This window comes from Heptranchias perlo, unplaced genomic scaffold, assembly GCF_035084215.1.
Source record: "Heptranchias perlo isolate sHepPer1 unplaced genomic scaffold, sHepPer1.hap1 HAP1_SCAFFOLD_641, whole genome shotgun sequence".
In the NCBI taxonomy this organism is placed as follows: Eukaryota; Metazoa; Chordata; class Chondrichthyes; order Hexanchiformes; family Hexanchidae; genus Heptranchias; species Heptranchias perlo.
This window is the reverse complement of record NW_027139668.1, coordinates 87390-107402: the sequence shown is the minus strand read 5'-3', so window position 1 is coordinate 107402 and position 20013 is coordinate 87390. Positions and strand designations below refer to the sequence as shown.

Here is a 20013-nt window from a genome sequence, read left to right as displayed (position 1 = left end):
TTATACCCTCTATAAGGACCCCTCTCATTCCCCACTCAGTCCCTTATACCCTCTATAAGGACCCCTCTCATTCCCCACTCAGTCCCTTATACCCCTCTATAAGGACCCCTCTCATTCCCCACTCAGTCCCTTATACCCTCTATAAGGACCCCTCTCATTCCCCACTCAGTCCCTTATACCCTCTATAAGGACCCCTCTCATTCCCCACTCAGTCCCTTATACCCCTCTATAAGGACCCCTCTCATTCCCCACTCAGTCCCTTATACCCTCTATAAGGACCCCTCTCATTCCCCACTCAGTCCCTCATACCCTCTATAAGGACCCCTCTCATTCCCCACTCAGTCCCTCATACCCCTCTATAAGCGCCCACTCCCCTCATTCTCTCCCTCCCTCCCTCTCGTCGATCAATTCCTTGGCATCGGCACCCTTTTCTCACCAGCCAACGATTCACCCCGTGGTCTCTCCGACCCGGTGATCTGAAGGAAGGAACCTACCAGCGTTGGCTCTGGGTGTCACTCAGATTGCCGACGTCTGCTGGGGAAGTGGGTTGTGTGTCTGACGGGTCTCTATCGTTTGCTGCCTCTTGTGTTCGGTCGAGCAGGTGCGTCCTGGCAAAGAGATGGTGTGTCTCGTGGCCGTGTTGCTCTTTTGCGTCTGGGGTGAGTCCGTGCCTTCGATTTTGTCGTGCCTGCCTCTCTGGCTGCCCTGGAATGGGACGGGCGATGGCCGATCGCCCGGGGCTGCTCGAGGTTTCTGCAACTGTTTCCCTCCGGGGGTTGAGGGGGAGTTGGAGGGAGGCATGGAGGTGGTCGAGGGAGGCATGGAGGGCAGCCGTGCGGAAAGAAAGTGTGAGAGAGAGAGAGGGAGAAGGAAGAGTGAATGAAGGAGAGAGGGAGCGAAAAAGAAAGGGAGAGAGAGCTTTACTCTGTATCTAACCCTGTACCTGCCCTGGAGTGTTTGATGGGACAGTGTAGAGGGAGCTTTACTCTGTATCGAACCCTGTACCTGCCCTGGGAGTGTTTGACAGGACAGTGTAGAGGGAGCTTTACTCTGTATCTAACCCTGTACCTGCCCTGGGAGTGTTTGATGGGACAGTGTAGAGGGAGCTTTACTCTGTATCTAACCCTGTACCTGCCCTGGGAGTGTTTGACGGGACAGTGTAGAGGGAGCCTTACTCTGTATCTAACCCTGTCCCTGCCCTGGGAGTGTTTGACGGGACAGTGTAGAGGGAGCCTTACTCTGTATCTAACCCTGTACCTGCCCTGGGAGTGTTTGACGGGACAGTGTAGAGGGAGCTTTACTCTGTATCTAACCCTGTACCTGCCCTGGGAGTGTTTGATGGGACAGTGTGGAGGGAGCCTTACTCTGTATCTAACTCTGTACCTGCCCTGGGAGTGTTTGACGGGACAGTGTAGAGGGAGCCTTACTCTGTATCTAACCCTGTACCTGACCCTGGGAGTGTTTGATGGGACAGTGTAGAGGGAGCTTTACTCTGTATCTAACCCTGTACCTGACCCTGGGAGTGTTTGACGGGACAGTGTAGAGGGAGCTTTACTCTGTATCTAACCCGTGCTGACTGAGTGTCGAATTTATGCTCTCAGTTTCAATCTGAATTTGCGATATACAATCTTGCATTTTTTCATAGAAATCTAATCTTCTGCATATTTTAAGACTCTGCTTCCTGGAACATGCTTAATTTTGCCTTGTTGTGTAACAAAGCTAACTGATTGTCCATTTAATGCTGCTGCTGAGTTTCTCACAGGACATGACTGTACTAAGTGCAGGAACGAAGAGACTGGCAGTGGGTTTTGGAACATAAATCTTCGAAGGTGGCAGGGCAGGTTGAGAAGGCAGTTAAAAAAACATATGGGATTCCTTGGTTTTGCGAACAGAGGCATAGAGTACAAAAGCAAGGGAGTTATGCTAAACCCTTTATAAAACACTGGTTGGGCCACAACTGGGGTATTGTGTCCAGTTCTGGGCACCGCACTTTCGGAAAGATGAGAAGGCCTTTGAGAGGGTGCGGAGGAGCTTGAGGTGGTGGGAGAGATGCAAACTCTTTCTTTCAATCTATCTCCACCATTTTTTTATCATCCGTTCACGGGATGTGGGCGTCGCTGGCGAGGCTGGCATTTATTGCCCATCCCTAATTGCCCCCTCGAGAAGGTGGTGGTGAGCCGCCTTCTTGAACCGCTGCAGTCCGTGTGGTGAAGGTTCTCCCACAGTGCTGTTAGGAAGGGAGTTCCAGGATTTTGACCCAGCGACAATGAAGGAACGGCCGATAGATTTCCAAGTCGGGATGGTGTGTGACTCGGAGGGGAACGTGCAGGTGGTGTTGTTCCCCATGTGCCTGCTGCTCTTGTCCTTCTAGGCGGTAGAGGTCGCGGGTTTGGGAGGTGCTGTCGAAGAAGCCTTGGCGAGTTGCTGCAGTGCATCCTGTGGATGGTACACACTGCGGCCACGGTGCGCCGGTGGTGAAGGGAGTGAATGTTTAGGGTGGTGGATGGGGTGCCAATCAAGCGGGCTGCTTTGTCCTGGATGATGTCGAGCTTCTATCTCTCAACCAACATCACGAAAAAAAACAGATGATCTGGGTCATTTATCACATTGCGGTTTGTGGGATCTTGCTGTGCGTTAATTGGCTGCTGCGTTTCCCACATTACAACAGTGACTACTCTTCAAAATGTACTTCATTGGCTGTAAAGACTTTTAGGACGTCTTGAGGTGGTGATAGACGCTATATAAATGCAAATCTTTTTTTTATATCTTAATTTGTCTCTCTGCCTCTATCTCTCTCATTCTCCCTCTCACAGATTCCCAATTGTTAAAATAGTCTAACCATTAATAAAACACGGTTCATAATCAAGGGATAATCAGTGGCTTTGTTTGATTTCCAAAGTCAAAACCTTTGCTTTTTTTTAAACAAAGAACTCAACATTAAGATGAGGAAAGACACACTCTCTTGTCTCTCAGCTTAATATGCTTTCTGAAGTCCGTAGAGTATTTATAATTTGAAAGCAACAACAGATGTGTAACCGATCCATTCGATCATGTTTTCTCTCTCTCTCTCTCTTTCTCTCTCACACACAGCCTCTCTTTTTTTAATTCAAAATCCTTAACATAAATTTTAGTTGACGGATGCTGTTAAATTTTCAACGGATAGGTTTTGTTGGTGACTGAGAGGGAAGCATTCTGTCATTTGGCAAACTAAAAGCTACCATTGCATCCTGGGGAAACTGAGCAGGTTGCACACACCAATCCCACAGGGATCTGCCTTCAGCTAATCGGAGTCTCTGCCATGTACAAAAATATCGAGTCGCCATTTTTGGGGAGAGTGAGGATTTCAAGAAATGTTATTTTTGAAGATATTAACAAGAACAACTTGCAATTATACGGCAGCCTTAACACAGTGAAATGTCCCAGGGCACCCCACAGGAGCGATTATCAAATCAAATCTGACCCCGGGCCACATAAGGAGATATTAGGACAGGTGACCAAAAGCTTGGTCAAAGAGGGAGGTTTTAAGGAGCATCGTAAAGGAGGAGGGAGGGAGGCGGAGAGGATTAGGGAGGGAATTCCAGAGCTCGGGGCCCGGGCGGCTGAAGGCACGGCCGCCAATGGTGGAGCGAAGGGAACGGGGGGATGGACAAGAGGCCGGAATCGGAGGAGGGCAGAGATCTCGGAGGGTTGTAGGGGCTGGAGGAGGTTACAGAGACAGGGAGGGAGGGGGCGAGGGGCGATGGAGGGATTTGAAAACGAGGATGAGAATTTGAAAATCGAGGCGTTCCCGGACCGGGAGCCGATGTTGGACAGCGAGCACAGGGGGTGAGCGGGACATGGCGTGAGTTAGGAGACGGGGCAGCAGCAGAATTTTGGTTGACGGAGGGTGGGAGATGCTGGTGGGGTGGAATTTAAGAGCCAGCTGTAATCACGCGATGGTGAAATGCGTAACCTTTTCAAAACCTTTTTTTTGCGGAGGTTCAAATTTTCAGTTACCGAGAAAAAACTGGCAGGGGGGGAAGGCTTTGATGAGATACTTCCCAAGAGACAGGCGGGCAGAAACTCTCCAGTTTTGACAAGCGCTGACTGTAATACATCACAGCGAGAGTGCAAACAGGTCGAATTATAACACAGGAACTTGAGAGAATTTAAGGTGTTAGATTTTTGCATGAGTGAGAAAGGAAACAGCGAGCAGAATCTTAGAAGCGTAGAAAGGTTACAGCAGGGGAAGGAGGTCATTCCGCCCATCGAGTGCGTGCTGGCTCTCTGCAAGAGCAATCCAGCCAGTCCCACTCCCCCCGTAGCCCCTGCAAATTTTCTCCCTCTCAAGTCCTTATCCAGTTCCCTTTCGAAGGCCATGATTGAATCTGCCTCCACCTCCCCCTCGGGCAGTGCATTCCAGATCCTCACCACTCGCTGGGGAGAAAAGTCTCTCCTCATCTCACCTTTGGTTCTTTTGCCAATCACCTTAAATCTATTCCCTCTGGTCCTTGACCCTTCCGCCAATGGGAACAGTTTCTCTCCATCTACTCTGTCTGGACCCTTCATGATTGTGAACCCCTCGATCAAATCTCCTCGCGACCGTCTCTGTTCCAAGGAGAACAACCCCAGCTCCTCCAGTCTGTCCACGTCACTAAAGTCCCTCAACCCTGGAATCACTCGAGTAAATCTCTTCCTCACCCTCTCTAAGGCCTTCACATCTCTCCTAAAGTGCGGTGCCCAGAACTGGACACAATACTCCAGTTGTGGCCGAACCAGTGTTTTATAAAGGTTCATCATGACTTCCATACTTTTGTACTCTCTGCCTCTATTTATAAAGCCCAGGATCCCAGATGCTTTTTAACCACTTTCTCAACCTGCCCTGCCACCTTCAACGATTTGTGCACAAATACCCCCAGATCTCTCTGTTCCTGTACCTCTTTTAGAGTTGTGCCCTCTAGTTTATTTTGCCTCTCCTCGATCTTCCTACTGAAATGTATCACCTCGCATTTTTCTGCGTTAAATTTCATCTGCCTCGTGTCCGCCCATTCCACCAGCCTGTCTATATCCTCTTGAAGTCTATCACTACCCTCCTCACTGTTCACCCACCCTTCCAAGTTTTGTGTCATCTGCAAATTTGGAAATTGTGCCCAGTACACCCGAGTCCAAGTCATTAATATATATCAAGAAAAGCAGTGGTCCAGGAACAGGAGAAGGCCATTCAGCCCCTCGAGCCTGTTCCGCCATTCAATGAAATCGTGGGCAGATCTCCATCCATCCGTCTTGCCTCCGTGTCCCTTAATACCCTTGGCTGGCAAATGTCCATCGATCTCCAGATGTAAAATGATTAATCGAGCGGGCATCTACTGCTTTCGGTGAGAGAGAATTCCACACTTCTACCACACTTTGCATGAAGAAGTGTTTCCTGACTTCTCTCCTGAATGGCCTGGCTCTGATTTTAAGGTTGTGCCCCCCTTTGTCCTGGACTCCCCCCACCAGCGGGAGAAAGGCTTCTCTCTATTGACCCTATCAATTCCTTTCAAAACCCTAAAGACCTCAATCAAGTCACCCCCTTAAACTTCCATATTCCAGGGAATACAAGTCTCGTTTATGGAATCTCTCCTCATAATCTAACCCTTGGAGCCCTGGTAATGTTCTGGTGAACCTGGGCTGCGCTCCTCCCAAGGTCAATATCTCCTTTCTAAGGTGCGGTGCCCAGAACTGAACGCAGGACCCCAGACGTGGTCTAACCAGATCTTTGTACGGCTGTAGCAAGATCTCCTCCCGCTTTAGATTCAAGCCCTCTTGTTATGAAGACGAACATTCCATTGGCCCTTTCTCAGAAGGCACAGAAGGAGGCCATTCGGCTCATCGTGGCCGTGCTGGCCGCAGAAGAGCGATCCAGCCCAATCCCACTTTCCAGCACTTGGTCCATAGCCCTGCAGGTTACCTCACTTCAGGTGGACATCCAGGTACTTTCTAAATGAGTTGAGGGTTTCTGCCTCGCCCACCCTCTCAGGCCGTGAGTTCCAGACCCCCACCACCCTCTGGGTGAAAACATTTCTCCTCAGCTCCCCTCTAATCCTTCTGCCAATTACTTTAAATCTATGCCCCCTGGTTGTTGACCTCTCTGCTAAGGGAAATAGGTCCTCCCTATCCACTCTATCTAGGCCCCTCATAATTTTATACACCTCAATTAAATCTCCCCTCAGCCTCCTCCGTTCCAAAGAAAACAACCCCAGCCTATCCAATCTTTCCTCATAGCTAAAATTCTCCAGCCCTGGCAATGTCCTTGTAAATCTCCTCTGTGTTTTTTGATTATTCTTAATGAATCAATAAATTAATGGAGAATCAGGCATTAATGAATCAATAAATTAATGGAGAATCAGACATTAATGAATCAATAAATTAATGGAGAATCAAGTTAATGAATCAATAAATTAATGGAGAATCAGGCATGAATGAATCAATAAATTAATGGAGAATCAGGTTAATGAGTCAATAAATTAATGGAGAATCAGGCATTAATGAATGAATAAATTAATGGAGGATCAGGTTAATGAATCAATAAATTAATGGAGAATCAGGTTAATGAATCAATAAATTAATGCAGAATCAGACATTAATGAATCAATAAATTAATGGAGGATCAGACATTAATGAATCAATAAATTAATGGAGAATCAGGCATTAATGAATCAATAAATTAATGGAGAATCAGACATTAATGAATCAATAAATTAATGGAGAATCAGATTAATGAATCAATAAATTAATGGAGAATCAGACATTAATGAATCAATAAATTAATGGAGGATCAGGAATTAATGAATCAGTAAATTAATGGAGAATCAGACATTAATGAATCAATAAATTAATGGAGAATCAGGTTAATGAATCAATAAATTAATGGAGAATCAGGCATTAATGAATCAATAAATTAATGGAGAATCAGACATTAATGAATGAATAAATTATTGGAGAATCAGGAATTAATGAATCAATAAATTAATGGAGAATCAGACATTAATGAATCAATAAATTAATGGAGAATCAGGTTAATGAATCAATAAATTAATGGAGAATCAGACATTAATGAATCAATAAATTAATGGAGAATCAGACATTAATGAATCAATAAATTAATGGAGAATCAGGTTAATGAATCAATAAATTAATGGAGAATCAGGTTAATGAATCAATAAATTAATGGAGAATCAGACATTAATGAATCAATAAATTAATGGAGAATCAGACATTAATGAGTCAATAAATTAATGGAAAATCAGGTTAATGAATCAATAAATTAATGGAGAATCAGACATTAATGAATCAATAAATTAATGGAGAATCAGACATTAATGAATCAATAAATTAATGGAGAATCAGACATTGATGAATCAATAAATTAATGGAGAATCAGGTTAATGAGTCAATAAATTAATGGAGAAACAGAGGACAAAACAGACGTCCATTTCTACAGCCCCTCTCACCACCTCCGGACGCCCCAAAACATTTCGCAGCCAATGGAGTACTTTCTGAGGTGTGGACAGTGATGTGACGTAGGGAAACGCGGCAGCCGATTTGCACACAGCAAGATCCCACAAAGATCACCGAAAGAAGGAGGCCGATCGGCCCCTCCAGCGCGTGCCGGCTCTCCGCAAGTGCAATCCAGCCACTCCCACTGCCCCGTCCTATCCTGGTTCTCGATCCTTCCGCCTACGGGAAGAGTTTCTCTCACTATCGACTCTTTCTCGACTAAACGACCGGATAATCTGTTTTTTCATTCTTGGCGCGATGAGGGCTGAATATCGGCCCCAGGGCACAGCGGGTGAGAACTCCCCAGCTCGCAGGGGAAGGAGCCGTTTAATAATCTACGAGCAATCGAAGGCCAGCGATGTTTCACACCTCACAAAAGATCAGAGGCATGTGGACCTGTGAGAAAATGTGAGTGTTACATTTCTGTTCTCAGGCTTCGTCCCCTCGCATTGCTTCAATATCGACACGGAGCAGCCGGAAATATTCATCGAGGGGGAGGAGAGCCGGTTTGGCCAACGAGTGTTACAGTTCGGGAACGATCGTCAAAGCTGGTAAGCCCAGGAGTCAGAGTCTCGTCCTCCCGTCGCTGACCTGCCCTCTCCTCCTCACAATGGACTCCGGTCCACACTGGACTTCGAAAAAAACACCAAAGCGAGCAGGGCCGAGGATGTTAGGGTCTTGGAGAAGGGTGCGGAGTGGGTTTACCAGATTACCAGGGTAGAGGGAGCTTTACTCTGTATCTAACCCTGTACCTGCCCTGGGAGTGTTTGACTGGACAGTGTAGAGGGAGCTTTACTCTGTATCTAACCCTGTACCTGCCCTGGGAGTGTTTGATGGGACAGTGCAGAGGGAGCTTTACTCTGTATCTAACCCTGTACCTGCCCTGGGAGTGTTTGATGGAACAGTGTAGAGGGAGCTTTACTCTGTATCTAACCCTGTACCTGACCCTGGGAGTGTTTGACGGGACAGTGCAGAGGGAGCTTTACTCTGTATCTAACCCTGTACCTGCCCTGGGAGTGTTTGACGGGACAGTGTAGAGGGAGCTTTACTCTGTATCTAACCCTGTACCTGACCCTGGGAGTGTTTGATGGGACAGTGTAGAGGGAGCTTTACTCTGTATCTAACCCTGTACCTGACCCTGGGAGTGTTTGATGGGACAGTGTAGAGGGAGCTTTACTCTGTATCTAACCCTGTACCTGACCCTGGGAGTGTTTGATGGGACAGTGTAGAGGGAGCTTTACTCTGTATCTAACCCTGTACCTGACCCTGGGAGTGTTTGATGCGACAGTGCAGAGGGAGCTTTACTCTGTATCTAACCCTGTACCTGACCCTGGGAGTGTTTGATGGGACAGTGTAGAGGGAGCTTTACTCTGTATCTAACCCTGTTCCTGACCCTGGGAGTGTTTGATGGGACAGTGTAGAGGGAGCTTTACTCTGTATCTAACCCTGTACCTGACCCTGGGAGTGTTTGATGGGACAGTGTAGAGGGAGCCTTACTCTGTATCTAACCCTGTACCTGACCCTGGGAGTGTTTGATGGGACAGTGCAGAGGGAGCTTTACTCTGTATCTAACCCTGTACCTGCCCTGGGAGTGTTTGACGGGACAGTGTAGAGGGAGCTTTACTCTGTATCTAACCCTGTACCTGCCCTGGGAGTGTTTGACGGGACAGTGTGGAGGGAGCTTTACTCTGTATCTAACCCTGTACCTGCCCTGGGAGTGTTTGATGGGACAGTGCAGAGGGAGCTTTACTCTGTATCTAACCCTGTACCTGCCCTGGGAGTGTTTGACGGGACAGTGTAGAGGGAGCTTTACTCTGTATCTAACCCTGTACCTGCCCTGGGAGTGTTTGACGGGACAGTGTAGAGGGAGCTTTACTCTGTATCTAACCCTGTACCTGCCCTGGGAGTGTTTGACGGGACAGTGTAGAGGGAGCTTTACTCTGTATCTAACCCTGTACCTGCCCTGGGAGTGTTTGATGGGACAGTGTAGAGGGAGCTTTACTCTGTATCTAACCCTGTACCTGACCCTGGGAGTGTTTGATGGGACAGTGTAGAGGGAGCTTTACTCTGTATCTAACCCTGTACCTGCCCTGGGAGTGTTTGATGGGACAGTGTAGAGGGAGCTTTACTCTGTATCTAACCCTGTACCTGCCCTGGGAGTGTTTGATGGGACAGTGTAGAGGGAGCTTTACTCTGTATCTAACCCTGTACCTGCCCTGGGAGTGTTTGATGGGACAGTGTAGAGGGAGCTTTACTCTCACTGGGAGACTGTTGTCAGGGGTGTGTCATCTGGGACTCGGAAACAGCAATGATATAAATAACACTCTGAAAACTGGGGCCAGTGGACATGGGCATGAGGCGTTGGTTTTTTGTTTTTTGAATGAGATCTCATGCGTTAAACGCAGACAGGTCGGACTATTTTTGTCCTCACTTGCAAAAGGCATGTGGTAAGCTTTTTATTTAAAGTACAGTATGGGTCAGAAGGTCGTGGGTTTCTGACTCACTACTGACAGTACTGACCCTCTGACAGTGCGGCGCTCCCTCAGTACTGACCCTCCGACAGTGCGGCGCTCCCTCAGTACTGACCCTCCGACAGTGCGGCGCTCCCTCGGTACTGACCCTCCGACAGTGCAGTGCTCCCTCGGTACTGACCCTCCGACAGTGCGGCGCTCCCTCAGTACTGACCCTCCGACAGTGCGGCGCTCCCTCGGTACTGACCCTCCGACAGTGCAGTGCTCCCTCAGTACTGACCCTCCGACAGTGCGGCGCTCCCTCGGTACTGACCCTCCGACAGTGCGGCGCTCCCTCGGTACTGACCCTCCGACAGTGCAGTGCTCCCTCGGTACTGACCCTCCGACAGTGCGGCGCTCCCTCAGTACTGACCCTCCGACAGTGCGGCGCTCCCTCGGTACTGACCCTCCGACAGTGCAGTGCTCCCTCTGTACCGACCCTCCGACAGTGCGGCGCTCCCTCAGTACCGACCCTCCGACAGTGCGGCGCTCCCTCAGTACCGACCCTCCGACAGTGCGGCGCTCCCTCGGTACTGACCCTCCGACAGTGAGGCGCTCCCTCGGTACCGACCCTCCGACAGTGCGGCGCTCCCTCAGTACCGACCCTCCGACAGTGCGGCGCTCCCTCAGTACTGACCCTCCGACAGTGCAGCGCTCCCTCAGTACCGACCCTCCGACAGTGCGGCGCTCCCTCAGTACCGACCCTCCGACAGTGCGGCACTCCCTCAGTACCGACCCTCCGACAGTGCGGCGCTCCCTCAGTACAGACCCTCCCACAGTGCAGCGCTCCCTCAGTACCGACCCTCCGACAGTGCGGCCCTCCCTCGGTACCGACCCTCCGACAGTGCGGGGCTCCCTCAGTACTGACCCTCCGACAGTGCGGCGCTCCCTCAGTACCGACCCTCCGACGGCGCGGGGCTCCCTCAGTACCGACCCTCCGACGATGCGGGGCTCCCTCAGTACCGGGTAACCGGGGAGTGTCGGGCCTGGGTTACGAGGCTCGAGTCGCTGGAGTGTGTGTGGGGCTGACGAGAGAGAGAGAGAGAGAGAGAGAGAGACGGACTGAGCTCCGGCTGGGATCTTGTGTTCAACTTTTGTGTTCCAGGGTCATTGTCAGTGCCCCTGAGGGAGGGAATGGATCTCTCTATCGATGTAATCCTGCCGACCATTTCTGTGAACCCATATATCCCTACGGTAAGTCGGGAATTCCAAATGCTTCACTGTTGGTACTGTTCGCTGCCGGTCGAAAAATATCAGGCTCATCACGTTTGAAAGGTGGAGATTGAGAGACATAATCATGGAAAGATAATAGCACGGACAGAGCCCACTTGGCCCATCTCGTCCGTGCCGTCTCCATGCGCGTGAAATCCAGCCAGTAACATTCGCACCAGACAAGTGCCAGGCAATGACCATCTCCAACAAGAGAGAGTCTAACCACCTCCCCTTGACATTCAACGGCATTACCATCGCCGAATCCCCCACCATCAACATCCTGGGGGTCACCATTGACCAGAAACTTAACTGGACCAACCATATAAATACTGTGGCTCCAAGAGCAGGTCAGAGGCTGGGTATTCTGCGGCAAGTGACTCACCTCCTGACTCCCCAAAGCCTTTCCACCATCTACAAGGCACAAGTCAGGAGTGTGATGGAATACTCTCCACTTGCCTGGATGAGTGCAGCTCCAACAACACTCAAGAAGCTCGACACCATCCAGGACAAAGCAGCCCGCGTGATTGGCACCCCATCCACCACCCTAAACATTCACTCCCTTCACCACTGGCGCACCGTAGCTGCAGTGTGGACCATCCACAGGATGCACTGCAGCAACTCGCCAAGGCTTCTTCGACAGCACCTCCCAAACCCGCGACCTCTACCACCTAGAAGGACAAGGGCAGCAGGCACATGGGAGCAACACCACCTGCACGTTCCCCTCCGAGTCACACACCATCCCGACTTGGAAATATATCGGCCGTTCCCTCATCGTCGCTGGGTCAAAATCCTGGAACTCCCTTCCTAACAGCACTGTGGGAGAACCGTCACCACACGGACTGCAGCGGTTCAAGAAGGCGGCTCACCACCACCTTCTCAAGGGGCAATTAGGGATGGGCAATAAATGCCGGCCTCGCCAGCGACGCCCACATCCCGTGAACGAATAAAAAAAAATTCCAGATCCTCACCACTCGCTGGTTAAAAAAGTCTCTCCTCATCTCACCTTTGGTTCTTTTGCCAATCGCCTTAAATCCGTGCCCTCTGGTCCTTGACCCTTCCACCAATGGGAACAGTTTCTCTCCATCTACTCTGTCTGGACCCTTCATGATTTTGAACCCCTCGATCAAATCTCCTCGCGACCGTCTCTGTTCCGAGGAGAACAACCCCAGCTTCTCCAGTCTCTCCACGTCACTAAAGTCCCTCATCCCTGGAATCATTCTGGTAAATCTCTTCTGCAGCCTCTCTAAGGCCTTCACATCTTTCCTAAAGTGCGGTGCCCAGAACTGGACACAATACTCCAGTTGTGGCCGAACCAGTGTTTTATAAAGGTTCATCATGACTTCCATACTTTTGTACTCTCTGCCTCTATTTATAAAGCCCAGGATCCCGTATGCTTTTTTAACCAATTTGGAAATTGTGCCCTGTACACCCAAGTCCAAGTCATTGATATATATCAAGAAAAGCAGTGGTCCCAGCACCGACCCCTGGGGAGCACCACTGTACTCCTCCCTCCAGTCCGAAAAACAACCGGTCACCACTACTCTCTGTTTCCTGTCCCTTCGCCAATTCTGTATCCGTGTTGCTACTGCCCCCTTTATTCCACGGGCCGCAATCTTGATGATAAGCCTACCGTGCGGCACTTTATCAAACGCCTTTTAGAAGTCCATATACACCGCATCCGCCGCATTGCCCTCATCGACCCTCCCTGTTACCCCATCAAAAAACTCCATCAGGTTAGTTAAACATGATTTGCCTTTAACAAATCCGTGCTGGCTTTCCCTGATCAATCCACCCTCGTCCAAGTGACTGTTAATTCTGTCCCGGATTATCGTTTCTAAAAGTTCACCCACCACTGAGGTTAAACTGACCGGCCTGTAGTTGCTGGGTTTATCCTGACACCCTTTTTTGAACAAGGGTGTAACATTTGCAATTCTCCAGTCCTCTGGCACCACCCCCCGTATCTCCGGACGTTTGGAAGATTATGGCCAGTCCCTCCGCAATTTCCACCCTCACTTCCCTCAGCATCCCATCCGGACCGGGTGATTTATCGACTTTAAGTACAGCCAGCCTTTCTAGTACCTTCTCTTCATCAATTTTTAGCCCATCCAGTATCTCAACTACATCTTCCTTTACTGAGACTCTGGCAGCATCTTCTTCCTCGGTAAAGACGGATGCAAAGTACTCATTTAGTACCTCGGCCGTCCCCTCTGCCTCTATGAGTAGATCTCCTTTATGGTCCCTAATCGGCCCCACCCCTCCTCTTACTACCCGTTTACATGTCTAGAGAAGACTTTTAAATTCCCTTTTTACGTTGGTCACCAGCCTATTCTCAGACTCTCTCTTTGCCCCTCTTGTTTCCTTTTTCACTTCCCCTCTGAAATTTCTATATTTTGCCTGGTTCTCACTTGTGTTATCAACCTGAAACCCGTCATAGGCTGCTTCTTTCTGTTTCATCTTACTCTCTATCTCCTTATAGAGCGTACAACGGACTGAGTGGGGAATGAGAGGGGTCCTTATAGAGGGGTATAAGGGAGTGAGTGGGGAATGAGAGGGGTCCTTATAGAGGGGTATAAGGGAGTGAGTGGGGAATGAGAGGGGTCCTTATAGAGGGTATAAGGGACTGAGTGGGGAATGAGAGGGGTCCTTATAGAGGGTATAAGGGACTGAGTGGGGAATGAGAGGGGTCCTTATAGAGGGGTATAAGGGACTGAGTGGGGAATGAGAGGGGTCCTTATAGAGGGGTATAAGGGACTGAGTGGGGAATGAGTGGGGTCCTTATAGAGGGGTATAAGGGACTGAGTGGGGAATGAGAGGGGTCCTTATAGAGGGGTATAAGGGACTGAGTGGGGAATGAGTGGGGTCCTTATAGAGGGGTATAAGGGACTGAGTGGGGAATGAGAGGGGTCCTTATAGAGGGTATAAGGGACTGAGTGGGGAATGAGAGGGGTCCTTATAGAGGGGTATAAGGGACTGAGTGGGGAATGAGATGGGTCCTTATAGAGGGTATAAGGGACTGAGTGGGGAATGAGAGGGGTCCTTATAGAGGGTATAAGGGACTGAGTGGGGAATGAGAGGGGTCCTTATAGAGGGTATAAGGGACTGAGTGGGGAATGAGAGGGGTCCTTATAGAGGGGTATAAGGGAGTGAGTGGGGAATGAGAGGGGTCCTTATAGAGGGGTATAATGGACTGAGTGGGGAATGAGAGGGGTCCTTATAGAGGGGTATAAGGGACTGAGTGGGGAATGAGAGGGGTCCTTATAGAGGGGTATAATGGACTGAGTGGGGAATGAGAGGGGTCCTTATAGAGGGGTATAAGGGAGTGAGTGGGGAATGAGAGGGGTCCTTATAGAGGGGTATAAGGGACTGAGTGGGGAATGAGAGGGGTCCTTATAGAGGGGTATAAGGGAGTGAGTGGGGAATGAGAGGGGTCCTTATAGAGGGGTATAAGGGAGTGAGTGGGGAATGAGAGGGGTCCTTATAGAGGGTATAAGGGACTGAGTGGGGAATGAGAGGGGTCCTTATAGAGGGTATAAGGGACTGAGTGGAGAATGAGAGGGGTCCTTATAGAGGGTATAAGGGACTGAGTGGGGAATGAGAGGGGTCCTTATAGAGGGTATAAGGGACTGAGTGGGGAATGAGAGGGGCCCTTATAGAGGGGGATAAGGGACTGAGTGGGGAATGAGAGGGGTCCTTATAGAGGGTATAAGGGACTGAGTGGGGAATGAGAGGGGTCCTTATAGAGGGTATAAGGGACTGAGTGGGGAATGAGAGGGGTCCTTATAGAGGGGTATAAGGGACTGAGTGGGGAATGAGATGGGTCCTTATAGAGGGTATAAGGGACTGAGTGGGGAATGAGAGGGGTCCTTATAGAGGGTATAAGGGACTGAGTGGGGAATGAGAGGGGTCCTTATAGAGGGTATAAGGGACTGAGTGGGGAATGAGAGGGGTCCTTATAGAGGGGTATAAGGGAGTGAGTGGGGAATGAGAGGGGTCCTTATAGAGGGGTATAATGGACTGAGTGGGGAATGAGAGGGGTCCTTATAGAGGGGTATAAGGGACTGAGTGGGGAATGAGAGGGGTCCTTATAGAGGGGTATAATGGACTGAGTGGGGAATGAGAGGGGTCCTTATAGAGGGGTATAAGGGAGTGAGTGGGGAATGAGAGGGGTCCTTATAGAGGGGTATAAGGGACTGAGTGGGGAATGAGATGGGTCCTTATAGAGGGTATAAGGGACTGAGTGGGGAATGAGGTGGGTCCTTATAGAGGGGTATAAGGGACTGAGTGGGGAATGAGAGGGGTCCTTATAGAGGGGTATAAGGGAGTGAGTGGGGAATGAGAGGGGTCCTTATAGAGGGGGATAAGGGACTGAGTGGGGAATGAGAGGGGTCCTTATAGAGGGGTATAAGGGACTGAGTGGGGAATGAGAGGGGTCCTTATAGAGGGTATAAGGGACTGAGTGGGGAATGAGAGGGGTCCTTATAGAGGGGTATAAGGGACTGAGTGGGGAATGAGTGGGGAATGAGAGGGGTCTCTCTCCCTCCCTCTCTCTCTCTCCCTCACCCTCTCTCTCTGAACCTCTCCCTCTCTCTCTCTCTCCGCCTCTCTCCCTCCCCTCTCTCTCCCCCCTCTCCCCTCCCCACTCTCCTCTCTCTCCCCTCCCCTCTCTCCTCTCTCTCCCCTCCCCTGTCTCCTCTCTCTCCCCTCCCCTCTCCCCCCTCTCTCCTCTCTCCCCTCCCCTCTCTCCTCTCTCCTCTCTCCCCTCCTCTCTCCCCTCTCTCCCCTCCCCTCTCTCCCCTCCCCTCTCTCCTCTCCCCTCTCTCCCTCTCTCTCTCTCTCTAAACCTCTCCCTCTCTCTCTCTCCCTCACTCTCTCTCTCTGAACCTCTCCGCCTCTTTCTCTCCCTCACCCTCTCTCTCTCCCTCACCCTCTCTCTCTCTCCCTCACCCTCTCTCTCTCTCCCTCACCCTCTCTCTCTGAACCTCTCTGACTCTCTCTCTCCCTCTCCCTCTCTCTGTGAACCTCTCCCTCTCTCCCTCTCTCTCTAAACCTCTCCGCCTCTTTCTAAACCTCTCTCTCTAAAACTCTACGCCTCTCTCTCTCCCTCCCTCTCTCTGAACCTCTCCCTCTCCCTCTCTCCCTCTCCCTCTCTCTCTAAACCTCTCCACCTCTCTCTCTCCCTCTCCCTCTCTCTCTAAACCTCTCCGCCTCTCTTTCTCTCCCTCACCCTCTCTCTCTGAACCTCTCCCTCTCTCTCTCCCTCTCTCCCTCCCTCCCTCCCTCTCTCTCTCTCTCTCTCTCTCCCCCTCTCTCCCTCCCTCTCCTCCTCTCTCTCTCTCCCTCTCTCTCTAAACCTCTCCGCCTCTCTCCCTCCATCTCTCTCTCTCCCTCCCTCTCTCTCTCTCCCTCACCCTCTCTCTCTGAACCTCTCCCTCTCTCTCTCTCTCCGCCTCTCTCCCTCCCTCTCTCTCTCCCTCACCCTCTCTCTCTGAACCTCTCCCTCCCTCTCTCCCTCTCTCCCTCCCTCCCTCTCTCTCTCTCTCTCCCCCTCTCTCTCCCTCTCTCCCTCCCTCTCTCCCTCCCTCTCTCTCTCTCCCTCACCCTCTCTCTCTGAACCTCTCCTCTCTCTCTCTCTCCGCCTCTCCCTCTCCCTCCCTCTCTCTCTCCACCTCTCTCTCCGCCTCTCTCTCTCCCTCCCTCTCCTCCTCTCTCTCTCTCCCTCTCCCCCTCTCTCTCTCTCTCTCTCTCTCCCTCTCCCTCCTCTCTCTCTCCACCTCTCTCTCCGCCTCTCTCTCTCCCTCCCTCTCCTCCTCTCTCTCTCTCACTCTCTCCCTCTCCCCCTCTCTCTCTCTCTCTCCCTCTCCCTCCCTCTCTCTCTCCACCTCTCTCTCCGCCTCTCTCTCTCCCTCCTCTCCTCCTCTCTCTACTCCTTTAAGACCCTCCTTTAAACCTCCCTCTTTCTCCGATCTATTGGTCTCCTGTCCCCATATCTCCTCCTGTGACCCGGGCCGGGGTGGAGGTCAGACTATTTCTGATTTCCGCTGCTGTGAGGGGCCTTGCGGGATCTTCTTGACGTTAAAGCAGGTGTAGAAGGGAGGTGTTGTTTTCTTCGTGTTGTTCATGGTTGACTGTTGCTCAATTCAACCACTGCGTGAGAAAAGCAGAAAGGCTTTCCTGTCAACAGGCAAGAACAGAAACGCCTCTTGGCTGAAACAGCAGGGCAATAAATCGTTTCCCCGCTGGGTCATCTCTTCCCCGCCTCGGAGCCAAACGTACGAGAAACAGGCAGTGCGATATCCTCTCGGTGCTCAATTCTGGTCTTCCGATTTCTCCCTTCGGAGGATCGCACGGGTCGGGAGGAGGCCATTCTGCCCACCGTGCCTGTGCTGGCCCTTTGAAAGAGCTACCCAATTCGTCCCAGTGCGCCCCCTGCCTCTCTGTTCCGAGGAGAACAACCCCAGCTTCTCCCGTCTGTCCACGTCACTGAAGTCCCTCATCCCTGGAATCACTCGAGTAAATCTCTTCCTCACCCTCTCTAAGGCCTTCACATCTTTCCTAAAGTGCGGTGCCCAGAACTGGACACAATACTCCAGATGTGGCCCAACCAGTGTTTTATATAAAGGGTTTAGTATAACTCCCTTGCTTTGTACTCTGTGCCTCTATTAATAAAGCCTGGGATCCCGTCTGCTTTTTTAAACACCCTTCTCAACCTGTCCCGCCACCTTCAAAGATTTGTGTACACGCACCCCCGGGTCTCTCAGTTCCTGCACCCCCTTTTAGAATTGTACCCTTTAGCTCCTATTGCCTCTCCTCGTTTTTCCTACCGAAATGCGTCACTTCACCCTTCTCTGTGTTAAATTTAATCTGCCCCGTGTCCGCCCCGTCTCACCAGTGCGTCTCTGCCCTCCTGGAGTCTTTCACCATCCTCCACGTTGTTCACCGCATCCCTGAGTTTCGTGCCACCTGCAATCTTTGAAATGGTTCCCTCTGTCCCCGAGTCCGGGTCATGAATAGATCTCAAATAGAGCAGTGGGTCTCAGACTGACCCCTGGGGAACACCTCACACTGACATGTGAGTGTGAGTGAGTGTGAGTGTGAGTGTGAGTGTGCTCTCCCCTCTCTCTCCCCCCTCTCTCCACCCTCTCTCCCCCCTCTCTCCTCTCTCCCTCTCTCTCCCCCCTCTCTCCCCCCTCTCTCCTCTCTCCCCTCTCTCTCCCCCCTCTCTCCTCTCTCCCCTCTCTCTCCCCCCTCTCTCCCCCTCTCTCCTCTCTCCCCTCTCTCTCCCCCCTCTCTCCCCTCTCTCTCCCCACTCTCTCCCCTCTCTCTCCCCCCTCTCTCCCCCTCTCTCCTCTCTCCCCGCCCCCTCTCTCCCTCTCTCCACCTCCCCCTCTCTCCTCTCCTCTCTCTCCCCTCCCCCTCTCCCTCTCCCCCCCTCTCCATCTCCCCCCTCTCTCCCCTCTCCCCTCTCCCCCTCTCCCCCCTCTCCCCCTCTCCCCTCCCCTCTCTCCTCTCCCCTCTCTCCCCCCTCTCTCCCCGCCCCCTCTTTCCCCTCTCTCCCATAGCCCCTCTTTCCCCTCTCTCCCATATCCCCTCTCTCCTCTCTCTCCCCTCCCCCCTCTCCTCTCCCTCTCTCTCCTCTCTCCCTCTCTCTCCCCCCTCTCTCCCCCCTCTCTCCTCTCTCTCCCCGCCCCCTCTCTCCCCTCTCTCCCACCTCCCCCCTCTCTCCTCTCTCCTCTCTCTCCCCTCCCCCCTCCCCCTCTCCCCCCTCTCCCCTCTCCCATCTCCCCCCTCTCTCCCCTCTCCCCCTCTCCCCTCTCCCCCCTCTCCCCCCTCTCCCCTCCCCTCTCTCCTCTCCCCTCTCTCCCCCCTCTCTCCCCGCCCCCTCTTTCCCCTCTCTCCCATAGCCCCTCTTTCCCCTCTCCTCCCTCTCTCCCTCCCTCTCTCCTCTCCCCTCCCCCCTCTCCTCTCCCCCCTCTCTCCTCTCCCCCCTCTCTCCCCTCCCCCCTCTCCTCTCCCCCCCTCTCTCCCCTCCCCCCTCTCCTCTTCCCCCTCTCCCCCCTCTCCCCTCTCTCCTCCCCTCTCCCCCTCTCCCCCTCTCTCTCCTCCCCCTCTCCCCCCTCTCTCCCCTCTCTCCTATCTCTCTTCCACTCTCCCCCCTCTCTCCCCCCTCTCCTCTCTCTCCTCCCCTCCCCCCCTCTCCCCTCTCCCCCCTCTCTCCTCTCTCCCCTCTCTCCTCTCCCCTCTCCCCCCTATCTCCTCTCTCCCCTCTCTCCTCTCTCCCCTCCCCTCTCTCCTCTCCCCTCTCTCCCCCCTCTCTCCCCTCCCCTCCCCTCTCTCCTCTCTCCCTCTCTCCCCCACCCCCTCTTTCCCCTCTCTCCCCATATCCCCTCTCTCCTCTCTCTCCCCTCCCCCTCTCCTCTCCCCCCTCTCCTCTCCCCTCTCTCCACCCTCTCTCCCCCCTCCCCTCTCCCCCCTCTCCCCTCTCCCCTCTCCCCCTCTCCCCTCTCCCCCTCTCCCCTCTCCCCCCTCCCCTCTCTCCCCTCCCCTCTCTCCTCTCCCCTCTCTCCCCCTCTCTCCCATATCCCCTCTCTCCCATATCCCCTCTTTCCCCTCTCTCCCATATCCCCTCTCTCCTCTCTCTCCCCTCCCCCTCTCCTCGCCCCCCTCTCTCCCCTCCCCCTCTCCTCTCCCCCCTCTCTCCCCTCCCCCCTCTCCTCTCCCCCCTCTCCCCCCTCTCTCCTCCCCCCTCTCCCCCCTCCCCTCTCTCCCGCCTCTA

At 52.1% G+C, this 20013-nt stretch overlaps 1 protein-coding gene across 3 annotated transcripts in view; it reads left to right on the top strand.

The window, feature by feature from the left end:
• Window positions 1–543: 543 nt before the first annotated feature.
• LOC137318078 (integrin alpha-X-like) overlaps window positions 544–20013 on the top strand; it is a 72724-nt gene continuing 53254 nt past the window's right edge. Inside the window, exons 1-3 of one of the 3 annotated variants that reach the window (XM_067981045.1) lie at window positions 544–659; window positions 7952–8069; window positions 11134–11222. In XM_067981045.1, the coding sequence (XP_067837146.1) occupies window positions 620–659; window positions 7952–8069; window positions 11134–11222 (247 nt within the window). In that variant the 5' untranslated portion in view covers window positions 544–619. The remainder of the gene's footprint in view (window positions 660–7951; window positions 8070–11133; window positions 11223–20013) is intronic. The other 2 variants (XM_067981043.1, XM_067981042.1) reach the window with 2 other exon arrangements.